Consider the following 14466-nt stretch of genomic DNA (forward strand, 5'->3'; position numbering starts at 1 on the left):
ACCAGCAAGGGCATAGGGAAACACTTTGCAAACACACTAAACATCCATGGCCTCATAAACTGTGTACTCTTGCCAAGGAGTTGATTACAGGCAGATTCCATCATGTAAAACCCAAAGCTTTAATACAGTATGTGTTGTAGTACCAGGAGCCACGCTGCCATAAGCTGGCTCACCCAAACATGCCCCCAAAGTACAGCACTTGAGCATTTGCTTGGAATTACTGCTCACATGACACAAATCCCATCTTTACTGCAAACACATCCTGTATTAGTGCATTTAAAATTTGCCCTTCTTTCAACAAAAACATCATAGTGTTGCTTTGGCGTTATTGGGTAGTGGGTGTTTATCAGTGTCACTTTTTAAACACGTTTTTTTCAAGTTGAGTATAAAGATACATATTTGGGGATTTTCCATGAAGCATACGCTACCCTCTGATGTGTCATATGGGGTTCTTTAAAGTGATAACTGGCCGCTGGCTTATCTGATTTGTTTTAGAGCTTGCTAATGGTATGATAAGGCACATTAAAGCAATAATAAGTATTTAATGATGTTAAATGTGGTCAAGCTCAGGCCACAGAGGATTGATTCTTTTTTAAACAGGTCATAAAAGATTAACTTCGAATATACAGATAAGATATTAAATTGTTCTGAAACACACACACACACACACACACACACACACACACACACATTCACATTCACATCCTGAGATCATCCTGCCTGATGTCAGTGTGATTATGCAGCTGCAAAAGATGGGTGTTCCTGCTGCTGCTTTGCCAATGCTTGGGGTAGGGCTCACTGTGTCCATCTGCTCATGGCCCTAGGAGGAAAACACACGGACACAGTTTAAAATATGTACACAGAGACACACACATATGCACAGAAATGCACATGGACAAAATAATTACCTCAGCAGGGATTCTACTCAGTCAAGCCGAATGCCAGGGGATTCAATGACATGTACAAATCACCTAGTAAATTCACAAAAAGTCAAGTCTTTGCTAGCCTCAGAATGCTAAGCATTTCATCCACATTATCCTCCAAATCCTTACAGCAACACCGAATCTATATAAAAAAGGTAGAGTAGTCTTAAAACTCAGATTCAAAGTGTTGAAACAATACGTTGGTTTATTCCGTTTGTCTTTCTTTTTCTTTTTTTTCTTAGGGGTCTTTTTGCAAGCCATTACACTGAGACACATTACCAGGAGGATGGAAGTGCAGTCACCGGTGCTCACAACTTCACGGTACGGGGGCACTCGAGTGCTTTTGACATTTATGGTTGAGTTGACGTGCAGCGGTGTTCTGCAGTCACGCTGTAAAAACTGACCCTTTAAAAGTGTTCACGAAGACAGATGTTTTTTTTACTCACAGAAGATCAATATTATAGATGATAATCTACACTGTATTTGATGCATTAGTTAAAAATCTATTTTAGGATTGAAAATAGATAGTTTAATTGTTTTTAATTGGTTGTTTTTTTTCACCACTACAATGTGACCCAATGTGTATTTGAAAGCCTCTATCTGTTGCTGACATTCATCCTGTGGCCTACTTGATGATGAACTGCATTTTATACTAGCAGTTGTTCAGCCAACATTTCTATCAGGATTTTATTATTGAATCCCCATTTAGCAGCTGATCTGTTCCTGAATACTTTAACTTTCTATTCTATGTGTATGCTAGCTGTGTAAAGCAGACTGCCTGCTGCTTTTAAAAATGAAGAAAGATTTATGTCATTTTGAGTACTTCTTAAAGCCACTCACTGTGGCACTGTGCCATAATTGATTATTCATTGTATGATGAAGGTATTTTTACTTCAAGTTAGGTAGAACGAGGGTTTCACTGCACGTAGGCATTTTTAGTAGCCATTGTAGGGTAAGGATAACATTTCTGTGGAATTTCAAAAACCTGTAATTTGTGACTTTGAAAAGCATTCTCTTTTTTAAACGTAGTTAACAGTCTCTTGACCTTTTGCGGCTAAGTTGGATTGAAATCATTGTTTAATTAAATGGCAGTTAGGACAGTTTGACAGGTCGCTTACAGCTTGGAGGAGAAATGTTTGGTAATTCGGCAATGATTGACAAGTCTGTTTCCCGCAAAGTTATGCAAACTGCGTTTTCTACTCTCACCTTTAATTTTTATTGGGAGAATGGTAAAAAGTATTGCACCAGGCTGTCAAATCCATACACTGTATTGTCTTAGATAAGCCTCCCACAGCTGCATTCAGTACCTGCTGTCACTGAACTCAGCAATCAGCCATGTTAATCAGGGATCAGTGGAAAGATGTGTACTGTAAATAACTGCCATCTTTTGAATTATTTGATAAGACAAAAGAATCAGTGAAAATATAATGATTTTGCTGCTGCTCCTCCAGCATACAAATCAACACCTATAAAATAAACCTAGGCAGGAACTGTAAATCAAGACAATGTTTCTAACCTTAAAGCCACTTAAGGGGAAATAAAACAGGAAAACTGGATATTAGGGGTTAACCAAGATGTATTCTATCTCCATTCTGCTTATTGTAGCTTCTAATAAAAAATAAAAGCTTATTACTAAATATTTTACTTTGAAAGCATTTAAAAGATTTTAAAAGTCAATGACACATTGAGGATAACTGAGGAAAACAATCACTATCCCTGTCTGATGTTTTCTTGTATGACAGGGGAACTAATCTAGGTTAAGCATAGCCTAAGCACAGATCATTTGTATCTGTTCTATTTTTATACTTAATGTAATGGAGCTCAATTTCATCACCACCTGGCTCAGTAATTTGTACTGTACTCGCCAGACAGAAATCATGACTGGAAACATGGACAGGAAATGACTGTTTATTGCAAACAATCTTACCCCAAAGTGTTTCCTCCTGCAGTTCAATATGTGAGATGAGAAATGGTCAGCGTTGTGACTATTGACAGTTGATTTAAGAAGGCTGGAGTGCTGCTAGACAGTAAATGGAGGTCTGTATTCCCTCTTAACAAGAGTCACTTCCTCTGCTCTACTTGAGCTCAGACAACCGTGTTTTCACTGTCTGATGAGCCTTAAATATCCCTCTTTTCCTCCTACTAGACCACTCTGGTGGAATAAGGAAGGAAAAACAATTACCACTTTACTGTCACCTCCCATTCGTGCCAGATCTCCTGCTTCTTTCTTCAACTGTGTAGGTTGCATTTATAAAAAAAATGAATTAAAAAAAGTTTGTAAGGGGAGGGGGATTGGACGAAAGATTGTTACAAGCAATTTTTGTTTTTTTTAAATACAGTATAATACATCTTTAATTATATTATGCAGTGGGTGAAGCTCTATTTGTAAAAAATGTTTTCATCTACAGTATGCAAAGACTTTTTTAAATGAACAATTTACCTTTTTTAGAATAACTGCTACTACCATGGGAAAGTGCAGACACATCCAAACTCTGATGTCACCCTCAGCACCTGCTCAAGCCTTCGGTAAGAAACATAACCATCATTTTGTATTCAAACAGCATCACAACACTGACCTTTAGTGCTATTTGCTACTGCAATGTTTATATTTACGTAAGTCACTCTGCACAGCAGCCCATCGCTCTTAAGCCCCTTAAGCACGCTGTCAGTAAGTTGGTGTGTGACTTGCAGGAATACGAGAAAATGTCACACCTCATTGTCTTTGTCCACAGAGGCGTCCAGTAAATATCTGCACTCATTTTGGCAGTAATTGGTTTCTTGCTGTTGCTAATGGCCAACCACAATTGGAAGATTTGAGATTTGGGCATCAGCAAAAGTCTGGAGATACACAATGTCATCTCCTGCTTAAATAAACAGCAAGGAAACTATTTAGTTGCCATTTTATTAGTCTCGCATTGCCAGACACTCCACAGCGCTGCAAAGGAGGGTCTGGCTAGAACACACAGCATTCTGGGATGGGAGGAAAAGGTGCTCTGGTTTATTGGCATTTCTTTAAACCAATCACAATCGTCTTGGGCAGCGTTTAGCACCGGACAGAGCAACGATGCCTCTGCCAAATAGCCTCGGGAAGGAACTTGTTTTGGTGAAACATGTACGTTCAAAAGTTGTTTTAGTCGTGCAAGAGAAAACTCAGATTGGACAGATAGTCTAGCTAGCTGTTGGATTTACCCTGCAGAGATCTGAGGAGCAGTTAACTATAGTCCTCATAAATCCACCAGAGTTTAAAAAAGGAATTTCCAGCAGTGAAACATCGTACCATTTTATTAATGCAATAACGGTTAATGACAAAGAAAATTAAAGTTACTGACAATTTATGAATATTATTGTTCTGAAAGTGTTAATATAAAAAAATACACATTTGGAAGGCTGATGTATAAGAATTCTGAGCTAAGTTGTGAATTTGAAAGAACTTCCTTGCATAAAACCTTGAAGAGTTCTAATGCTAACAAGGCTAGTGTTTAGAATCTGTATGTGGCTTGGCCCTGTTGCCAAAATAATTTGAGAGATTGGTTATGCTTTGAGGCTTTGTTTTCAGACTTGCGCTGCTGTCTCTGCAGAGGCTTCATCGCGCTTGAAAACAAGACATTTATCATTGAGCCGGTGTCTGGGCATGACAACGGTGCCCACTTCATCTACCGAGTGGAAGAACTCACACTGACCCCAGGAGCCTGCGGCCACGGCTTCAACATGTCCTCTGTTGCCCCTGAAAACCACAGCAAAAGCCCCTTTCAATCCTTCCACACGAGGGTGAGATTAGTATTATGTCTTTTATCGCAAAGCTTGTATTAGAGCCAATGGATATCACAGTTCAAAGCTATATTGTCATCAATTTGAGCAGAATTTTTATTGTAAAATGATTCTGAAGGGTAAGACTAACATTCATTTGATGAAAGATAAATAGGTGTTTGACCAAAGATCAGCAAACTGGCAAGCAGACCAGTTTGGATAAGTTCCCAGAGGGCGTTGCCATTGCCTAGACACATTTTATGTGCACTTAGAGCCCAAAATTGAGGGTCCATGCAGGTTTGGCCAATGATTTTCATGGAGCAGGTGCAGCATCCATCTGCTACTATTCCCAAGCATTAAAGCTCTATTTGAGTCAGGAAGTGAAACTTACCAACATACAGTACTTAATGACCCTAAGCAATATAGTGTAATAAGTTATGGTTTTACGGGGGGGGGTTATGTGGTTATCTTAAGGCTTTATATGTAGGTACACAGGGGACAATAGTACATCAATTGTGTGTCTATGATATTTACCAGTGATTGAAATATAAAGTGAGGGTCAGATGGATAGACATCCTTTTAGATAGACATTTTTTTTAGCAAATCTCCAAACATTTCTAACATGCAGCATCTCTGTTTTTTTCTTCAGCATAAAAGGCAGGCTCAGAAGACAACCAAGTACGTTGAGCTGATCATTGTTGCAGACAACAGAGAGGTAATGCACCTACCTTGCTTTCCATTCCATTCTAACAGAAAACACGCTGAAAACAACGCAGCCTTTTAATGTTATGAGCAGAAAAAAGCAGGGTAAGCTGTAGTCACAGTAGAACAGGTCCCACTGTGGCTGCAGAATAAGGTCAGTGTGCAGCAAGCAGTGTGGTCTTGTGGCAGACGCTCAGTTTTGACAGGAAGTGCTGAACTGTTCCCCAGCAGAGCAGACAGGAAACAGGAAAAGCCCTTGTGGATACAGAAGAGTCTCCCGTAAGCACTGATGAGCTCATTGTGGGGTTTCCTCCTGGCGGCCCTCTGCTAAATGACCCCGACCTAAAAGGAAATTTAAAAAAAGGATAAGGGATCAAGTATGTTGTCAGGTTCCAGTGTTTCCCCTAGGATTTTTTCCAGGGGGGGTGGTGACTCTCCCCAAAAAAGTTGTTGAGCTTAACTATTTAGCAACATTAGTAACAGTTGAAAATAGGGGCAATGTTGCGCGACTTTGGCTACATTGAACGCTTAACATATGCGGACCGTTAGCGGAGCGTATGTGCTACACCAGCTGCGCACACTGCGTAGGATTGTGTGAGTCACAGGCGGGACAGAGAGCTTTTGCTTGGGATTGTTTCTTCAGTTTTCAGTCAACTGTTATCAGAGGATGCAGGTAAGGGAAACAAGAAATAAAAACAGAAACTGCCAATACACTTATTCACAGTCATTAAGTCATTTCCTGTATATTGGTAGTTTAATTTAAAATAAATAATGACACTTTATGATCCATTTCTGTGTAAACACACCTCACGTAAAAAATATAAATAGAAGACTGTCCTATTTTTACGCTTGTAGAGCGGATCTCCGCAGAGCATACGCACCACTACGCGCTGCTCTCGTGCCGGTATAGCCAGTTTCATTGATAACAGTGAAAGTGTAGTGTTGGAACGTCCGCTCCGCATATGTTACACGTGCAAATGAATTGACCTTCTAAGGTGAGGAATGAGAAGCGAATTGCCTGTATGTGTGAATACAGCTTTATCTCACGCAACATTGGGCTCAGATTGGAGGTCCAGCACCAATGCAGGTGGATACACAGTAGGGTGGAAATAGAAGTGTGACTTTGCTGCAATTTGGATGACAACCTTTTCTGGCTGTCAGATCTAGCAATGTATCTGCTCCCTGAGGCCGTGCCATTTGTCTCTCTAACACTAGGAGATTTTTCTAGATCCAGATGGTCACAGCTTGACAAGCTGCCTTACACTCAGTAAAACATATTAACTTTGCGGGTGTTCTGTGTTGTTTCATGGTTTTAGTTCTCAAAATGACTGAAACTACAGTATCATTCATATCTTCATCAACTGAACGTCTTCTAGGTGTAAATGTTCCTATTTCTGATTACATGTCATTTTGTTTTCAGTTTCAGAAACAGGGGAGAGATGTGGAGAAGGTGAAACAGAGACTGGCAGAGATAGCCAATTACGTGGACAAGGTAAAACATCCTTTCCCCATTGCACAGGAGGAATTAATCACTTTTTTAAAATAGAAATATCGCTGCCAGCTGAGATTAATGGGATGACTGTGTGATGTATTAATGTCCTACTAAAACAGCTGCTTTTAGTCTGTCCAAAACTTCTGCCACAGTTGTGGATCTATAGCTAGCAGATACAGTGGGTAGATGGATTTGCTTAAGGGGAGCATAGATAGAGACATGGAAAAGATGTTCTCTGATCATGTGAAAAATGCGTGCTAATGCACACAGGAGCTAGTAATATATTTATTCAGGGCTGCATATTAGTAACCAAAGGTCAGTGTGTCTCACACATCTGTTTGAAGGTCTTTGATCATTCATGTAATCTAAGCTCTATAAATCTCCTGGCCTTTCTATCCACACTGACTCTCCCTGCTTATCAACAGTTCTACAGGGCCCTGAACATCCGGGTGGCCCTGGTGGGTCTGGAGGTGTGGACTGACTCTGATAAATGTCCAATCACCCAGGATCCCTTCACCACCCTGCACGAGTTCCTAGATTGGAGGAAAGTCAAACTGCTGCCCCAGAAACCTCACGACAATGCTCAGCTCATAAGGTGGACATTTAATTTAACAGAAGAAATTTTGCCCAGAAATGATACTGGTACTGTACACACGAAAACCGATCCTTAAAGGGCCATTAGCTACAAAGTCACTTATACTTTACATTAGTGCTAACCATTTCCCAGAGGATCCCATGGATTTTTACACTGATTCTCTACCCAGTCAGCCATTTTTTTCCATTAATTTCACTGTTGTATGTAAATCATGTTTCTGCAAGTTGATTTTCATAGTATACTGGAATTATCCCATTAGTTGTCACTTTGGTAACAGCTCCTCCTCCTCATAAGGTCCATATTAGAATATACAGTATAATCAACAAATGTTTGCACTTAACACCGCCTACAGTAAATAAAACAGCTGCAATATCACCATTACACCATTAAGTCAAACCAAACATTTGACAAAAAAAAGGAACTAATAATACACAATAATACATTGATAATGCAAAGAATGTTAAAGCTTATTTTGCTTATTTATGTTTTAGGCCTGCCTTCAAAAATAACCCCTTTAGTTTAACTCTACATGCGTTAGTCTTTGGTTGTAGTAGCATTATGAAACCTCTCCTCACCTGTTTGATAACTGTGGGTACTTGCAAATAATATGGTAAAACTATTGTATTTCCAAACAAAGTTGATACACTACATCTGAACCTGGTAGGAAATTAGTCTAAACCTTAATGGAAAACAAACTGCAATAATAAATTCACACTTTGTGGGTAACAAGCAAAAACAATGCACAACAGCTGGTGTAGTCCTGTAGCTCTAAGCCCTTTTCTCCTACAACATTTGTATCTCCTCTCCACCCTACTTCTGTCCTCTGTTCTTTGCAGCGGGGTTTACTTCCAGGGCACCACCATTGGCATGGCGCCCATTATGAGCATGTGCACAGCTGAGCAGTCTGGAGGAATTGTCATGGTGAGTATAAAACCTTCTTGCTGCTCCCACCTTCTCTTCCTCTGTGTAGCCAGATTGTATCAGTGTGGACATTGTTCAGATTCAGCAGGCTAACACAATCCAGACATGATTTACACATAAAAGGTGTTCGTTGTTTGCTGGCAGGAAGTCATACTTTTGAACATAATGATATTTGTGCTGGCACTCCCTCAACATTCATGGCCTCATCATTACCACAAACACCCACGTGCACAAAAGAATATGTAAAAATATACTCTCAGAAGGACTGGACTACAGATACGCACCCCCTTTTAAGGTCATTTGAAGTCTTGCATTCATTCAATCAGGCTTTCCTGTGACATCTATAAAAGGGTTGGTGGGGCAAAGTGGTAAATCAAAGGCCACAGCGTTTAAACAAAACTACATTTACATTTTTATTAGATGTGATAAATTGTTTATACCAGCTCTTACAGAGCACACATTTTATTTATTTTTTTCACTCAACTGCGCACCCCTGGTACACTAAATTATTACATATAGTAAATTAGCTGCCTGTTGGGCTCCTCTGCCTGCTGTAGCACTTGACAACCATTCCAAATCACAAAGTGGGTATCAGCCCAATGTTATTATGCCCCAGCCCAGATGTGTAGCCCTCATTAACTGATGTGTTTTCTGCTGGCCGTAGCTGTGGTGAGGCATCTCCAGATGTTTGTCTTCCCCATTACTTACAACTGGCAGATGGTTTGGACTGAGATTAAAGGGCCATGTAACCAGTTAGAGGGCGGCCAGATGAGATTAACCATTTCTCAAACTACCATGTGTGTTGATCGGCCTCAAATGCTTTATTTGGTCCACATGTTCTTTCAGTTTAAACATCATAATGCTATGTATTTTATTTTTTTTTTTTTTTCCATTAAACTTACATGAGTCTTTATATGTGAATGGTAAGGTTTAAACTGTGACACTGTGTTTTTACATGGTATTCTTTTTAGGGAGTTACTTTCTCACATGGCTGGAAAAGATATCAGACAGACTATCAGAGCATTTCTTGTAACCAACACTATCAAATTCTCACCATCACAACAATGGCTTATAGCTGCTTCAAAGAAAGGACTGTGGCTTCCAAGAGTTTCATCTATTTCTGCTGACTGATATTACACTTTTTGTGAGGAAGCACTCAACTATGAATCACACACACACGCACACACACACACACACACACACACACACACACACACAATGATAAACATGACAGAAGCAGAGGAAAGTTTTCCCATCCTTCTTGTTTAAAGGCGCGGTGCAGCTCCCCCATGATGCTGCTCTGTAATCAGAGCAGAAAATAGCATGGCTTGCCCTCAACTTTGACAAATGACCCCACTTTCAAAGGAAACATGTGATTTTCTCATGTACATTTCTCATGTAGAGAACATTTGATACCGCAGTTAGACATACAGTAGGCGTCCGTACGTGGGGTTGCCAGATTTGAAATGCTGATTCATTCACATTATTAGGAGTCAGGGGTTTTGTTATACATCGATCAGCTTTGTTAAATATGTAACCAACATACCACCATTTATACAACATGTATCTGTCTTAAGGCTGGAACATGCTTCGCTGGGCTACACTTAGGTGAATATGCACAGGTGCCATTCACAGTCACAGAAGTTTGTGTATTGATTAAGCTAACCGACTGCTGGCGGTAGCTTCATATTTACCGTACATGTATGAGATCGATGTCAATCTTCTCATTAAACTTCAAGAAAGTGAATAATGTGAGAACATAAAAAGAATAAGATATCAATGTTGGAAATGTATGCAACATCATACATAAAATTATGTTTAAAAGAAATGGCTGGTCACTATATTGAACTGCAACCAGCAGAATTTAGCTAAATGATGGCACAAAATCATCTTATCATTAAAAGACAATCCCATTAGAAGTTGATAGGTTACCGTCTCCATCTATTTTTTCCTTTCCTAGTCTCACCTTGGCATACATATGTACAGAACTTCTTAGTCACCCTCCCTCTCTGTCTGCCTCGTCTTCCCAGTCTCCCTATCAACCCGTCTACAAAAAAAAGAAACTTCCACCTCTCTCTCGTCATTCTCCGTCTCTGTCTGCCTTGTGAAGGGCAGTTGTCTCGCTTATCAATGCAGCAGCGAGTCATACAGCGTTAGCTTCATGGAGCTTCCTGCAGTGGCTGTCGTCTCCACTAGCAGCGGGTATGATTGGGTCTGCAGGGGTAATGGAATGGCAGATAAATTCAGGCCTCCATGAGCAGAATGAGTAATAGAAGAAGGATGAGGGGGCAGATCGGACAGTTACTGAACTGTTTTGGGAATCTGCAGCTTAAAAATTGTCTTGAACATTTTTTAGTGACAGTGCACTATAGTTGGCTTGGTTTTTAATCGAAGCTTCGTCAAGTTACTTTGATTGCACTTTACGCACAGTCAAACATACAAGATTACACAAACAGTAACTACACATAACTCATGTTCTGGAGTTTCCCTTCTTTCCAATACAGGATCACTCTGAGAACCCACTGGGTGCAGCCGTGACTTTGGCACACGAGCTTGGACACAATTTTGGGATGAACCACGATACCCCGGAGCGTGGCTGTGGCTGCAGGATGACAGTTGACCGTGGAGGCTGCATCATGACCCCCTCCACAGGGTGAGATTCTGATGACATTTTTCATACAATACGGTATCCATGAAGAGATTATAAGCTTCATGATTAAGCTTTACGATTAAAAGTAAAGACGAATGTGACAAAAATGTTCATGCTGCTGGACTGGTTGGGGCAGCTGTAATTTGTAGCAGAATTCTAATCAAATGTCCACTGCGCCACACTGTCTTTGCAATGATTACTGTATGTTGGTTGTTGTTGTTTTTTTACTATATATGTATTTATATTGTAGTTTTAGGCTGATTTTATTTATAATTAAAAAACATTAGCTCAGCCAAAGGTTTAAAATCAGGACTTCAGTCTGTTTCTCTCTGTTGTGAGTGCATTGATTTAGAGCCGTTAAAAACAATTACCCTTTAAAAGCCTTGTTTCACACAGCTATGGGATTCAAATTTAATTTGTTTATCAGCTTATCAAATTTATTTCATTTATCAGTTGTTTCTGAAATAATTAGGCCTTCTGTTTCACCTGAACAGTCAAAAAAGATTTATTAAGCTCCACTAAGCTCCAGAGGTTGGATCATTTTCATCCGTACATGATGCTCCATTGTTTGTGTGGTGTTGTATGAGAGGAGGCTCAAACACACACATACACACACACACAGACACACACACACACAGTTTGGCCTGAGACTAAAGCAGCTGCTCTAGCATTCTACTCGTGTTGCCTGGGTTGCTGTGATAACACTGCTGCTGCAAGTGATGGACTCTGTGACTGTTAGTAAACAGCAAGCAGATAAGGCAAGCCCAGAACGCAATACCAGATTTCACTCTTGGTCTGGTGCCAGTCTGGTTTGCCTGATGGTGAGTCCCGCAACCACGGATGCATGTGGTCAGGATAGATTTCACAGCACTGACAAAAAGGCTGAAAGACTGAGTTTCTGTTTTTATTCAAATATTTTATGGAGTTTCAAAATACAAATTAAAGAAACTGCTCACACAGACTCATCCACCACAAACAAATCAACCATAGCCTGTCCCACACATTAATGATGTTAATGTGGAATAGCCCAATTTTGAGAATATAATGTAGCAGGAAAGGTTGCCAGATCTTATACAACTGTATGAGTGAGCTAAGAGTAGTATGCTGTAGCTGTTTGAGTTTGAGGTGTGCCATTACATCCTCCAGAAAGTGTTTATGGGATGGCGCAGGGTGCAGTCTTTTTTCATTTGAGGCGAATCTGTCGTCAAGCAGGCCGTTAAGTAGGCCGCAACTGTAGGTTTGTTAGCTGTGATCTAGGCTATCAGAATGTTAGGATAAAAACGATGCTACATACATTTTAAAGTGTATTAAAAACACCTGTCCAAAAATCCTCCAGTGGCAGACAGGACCAAAACATATGGCTGTGGGTGCCCAGATCACACCCATATCCTAAACAATTCTCATCTACTCCTGAAAGAGTTTTGTTAATTTGCTGTTGGTCAGATGGAGCCTGTGAAGTACTTTAAACTGTAGTATTCCATGCCTGATGCATCTTTATGAGGAATTAACTATATAATGATAAATTGGCCAGGGATCTGTATCAAGATTGTGTATGTTATGTGTTTTAAATTACTATTGGCTGATATAAAGTTATAGCGTTTTTTCAGTATCAACCTAGAACTCCAGTATCCATTAGGTCAAGGACCCCTTAGCTGAAAGAGAGACAGAGCAGGGTCCCCCTACTACTAATATTGTATACAATTAATTTGCATATTTAACTGGGCCTACAATAGTGTGTAGGGTGGCCTAACGCCTTTATACGTACCTTTTTAGTGCATAGAATACTAAGCTAATAAAAAAATAATTGTCAGCATGATTTTATAAATCATATTTTAATGTTTTTTTATGTATGTACATGTGGCACACATGTGAATCCTTAGGATATACTCTATCTGTGGATGGCTATCTTAGTGACTACCTTACCTCTAGGCCAGTAAGCCTATCATCAGTGGGGATTTATATTAGCTAATAATATATTGGATTCATGTTAAGAAATTGTAATGTTTGAAAAAACTTATAATTAACAATAATTTGGAGGCCCCCCTGCAGTGACTCTGAGGACTCCCTTGAGGTCCCGGACCCCTGTTGGAGATCTCTGTGTTAGGCTATAGAATGAGCCAGACCACTTGCCAAGACATTTCTGATACTGTGAGCCGAGCTCCTCTTCCCATTGCGCCCTAATGTGTTCTAAGGGAGAAGATGTGTGGTATGAAAGACACAGTTACACACGTGGGGAAGTTTATTAGGTGGACAAACAGATGAGAACAGGCTCAATCTATAGACACGTAGAAACAGGTAAATCAAGTTGTTTGCAGTACAGTGGTCTATTCAAAATTACATTCTGAATAATCTGCTAAGGTCTGAGAAGCTGAGCTTGAGTTTAGAGCAATGAGCAGATACATTACAATCTGTGAAAAGTCCCTGTGGATGTGTGATTTTACTGGCACTAATTGTAGCAATTGTCATTAAACACTGACAGAGCGTAGAAGATAAAGGCTTCAATTATGTTTATAAATCAGCAGAGACATAGTAGAAGAAAACCATGGGTGGCTTGTGAGCACATCCTTCAAAAAATCCACAAAATCTTAAAAAAAAACATAAATAATGTAACTTACTATGTACGAGACTTGTCCCAAAAAAACTTGAATGACCTTTTACTACACAAATAGAACAAAAGGGAGGGGAGGGGCTGTCCAAAACTGTGCATGTTTGTGCAGCCTCTGGCAACAGTGAGCTCATCTGCTGTTCTCATGCTACAACATGTATTTCCGAGAAATAACACCACTGGATTTATGCAGTGTAGTTTTTACATATAAATTTGGCGTACTGACATGATGACTTTGCTTTAGCTCATCACTGGCCAAAGCTATCTAATGATGTCATGCAGACATTTAGAAAAATAACTATATGATGTAAGTGGGTAGGTTAATGAAACACGGTCACTCCTTTTCAGCACTCTGTGCCATGTAATTATGAGATCAGACACATTAATAGTTGAGAGATGTGATCAGTGAACTTTCATTTTGGAACTCTCCTCTTTTTGCTCAGTAAAGGGTATGGAATAAATCCATACATAGTGTGTACGCTGACATGTTGCATGTCAATATTGTGTTGGTAGACTGACTCCAAGTATCAATATTTCCCTATTTAATTATCAATATTGTATTTGCGCATTGATTATTGCCTACTGCAGTCTGTATGTTTGTACTCAGTGAAGAGGAATACTTCATTTTATGGAGTTTATTGATTTGTAGGATGGTGTAGTCAAACAATTCTAGTCAAGTCAATTTATTTTTATAGCCCAGTATCACAAATTTGCCTCAAGGGGTTTTACAATTTGTACAGCATACAACACAGTCTGTCCTTAGATCCTCACTTCAGATCAAGAAAAACTCCCCCAAACATAACCCTTTAACAGGAAAGAAAATGGACGAAA

The 14466-nt window shown here is 39.7% G+C and overlaps 1 protein-coding gene across 1 annotated transcript in view; it reads left to right on the forward strand.

The window, feature by feature from the left end:
* Positions 1-14466, forward strand: part of adam12b (ADAM metallopeptidase domain 12b) — a 93192-nt gene that overhangs the window by 44161 nt on the left and 34565 nt on the right. The window contains exons 4-11 of the mRNA XM_078273686.1: positions 1166-1244; positions 3373-3449; positions 4502-4691; positions 5320-5385; positions 6793-6864; positions 7290-7459; positions 8296-8380; positions 10885-11033. Of these exons, the coding sequence (XP_078129812.1) occupies positions 1166-1244; positions 3373-3449; positions 4502-4691; positions 5320-5385; positions 6793-6864; positions 7290-7459; positions 8296-8380; positions 10885-11033 (888 nt within the window). The remainder of the gene's footprint in view (positions 1-1165; positions 1245-3372; positions 3450-4501; positions 4692-5319; positions 5386-6792; positions 6865-7289; positions 7460-8295; positions 8381-10884; positions 11034-14466) is intronic.

The sequence above is a fragment of the Sander vitreus genome, chromosome 17, assembly GCF_031162955.1.
Source record: "Sander vitreus isolate 19-12246 chromosome 17, sanVit1, whole genome shotgun sequence".
NCBI classification, from domain to species: domain Eukaryota; kingdom Metazoa; phylum Chordata; class Actinopteri; order Perciformes; family Percidae; genus Sander; species Sander vitreus.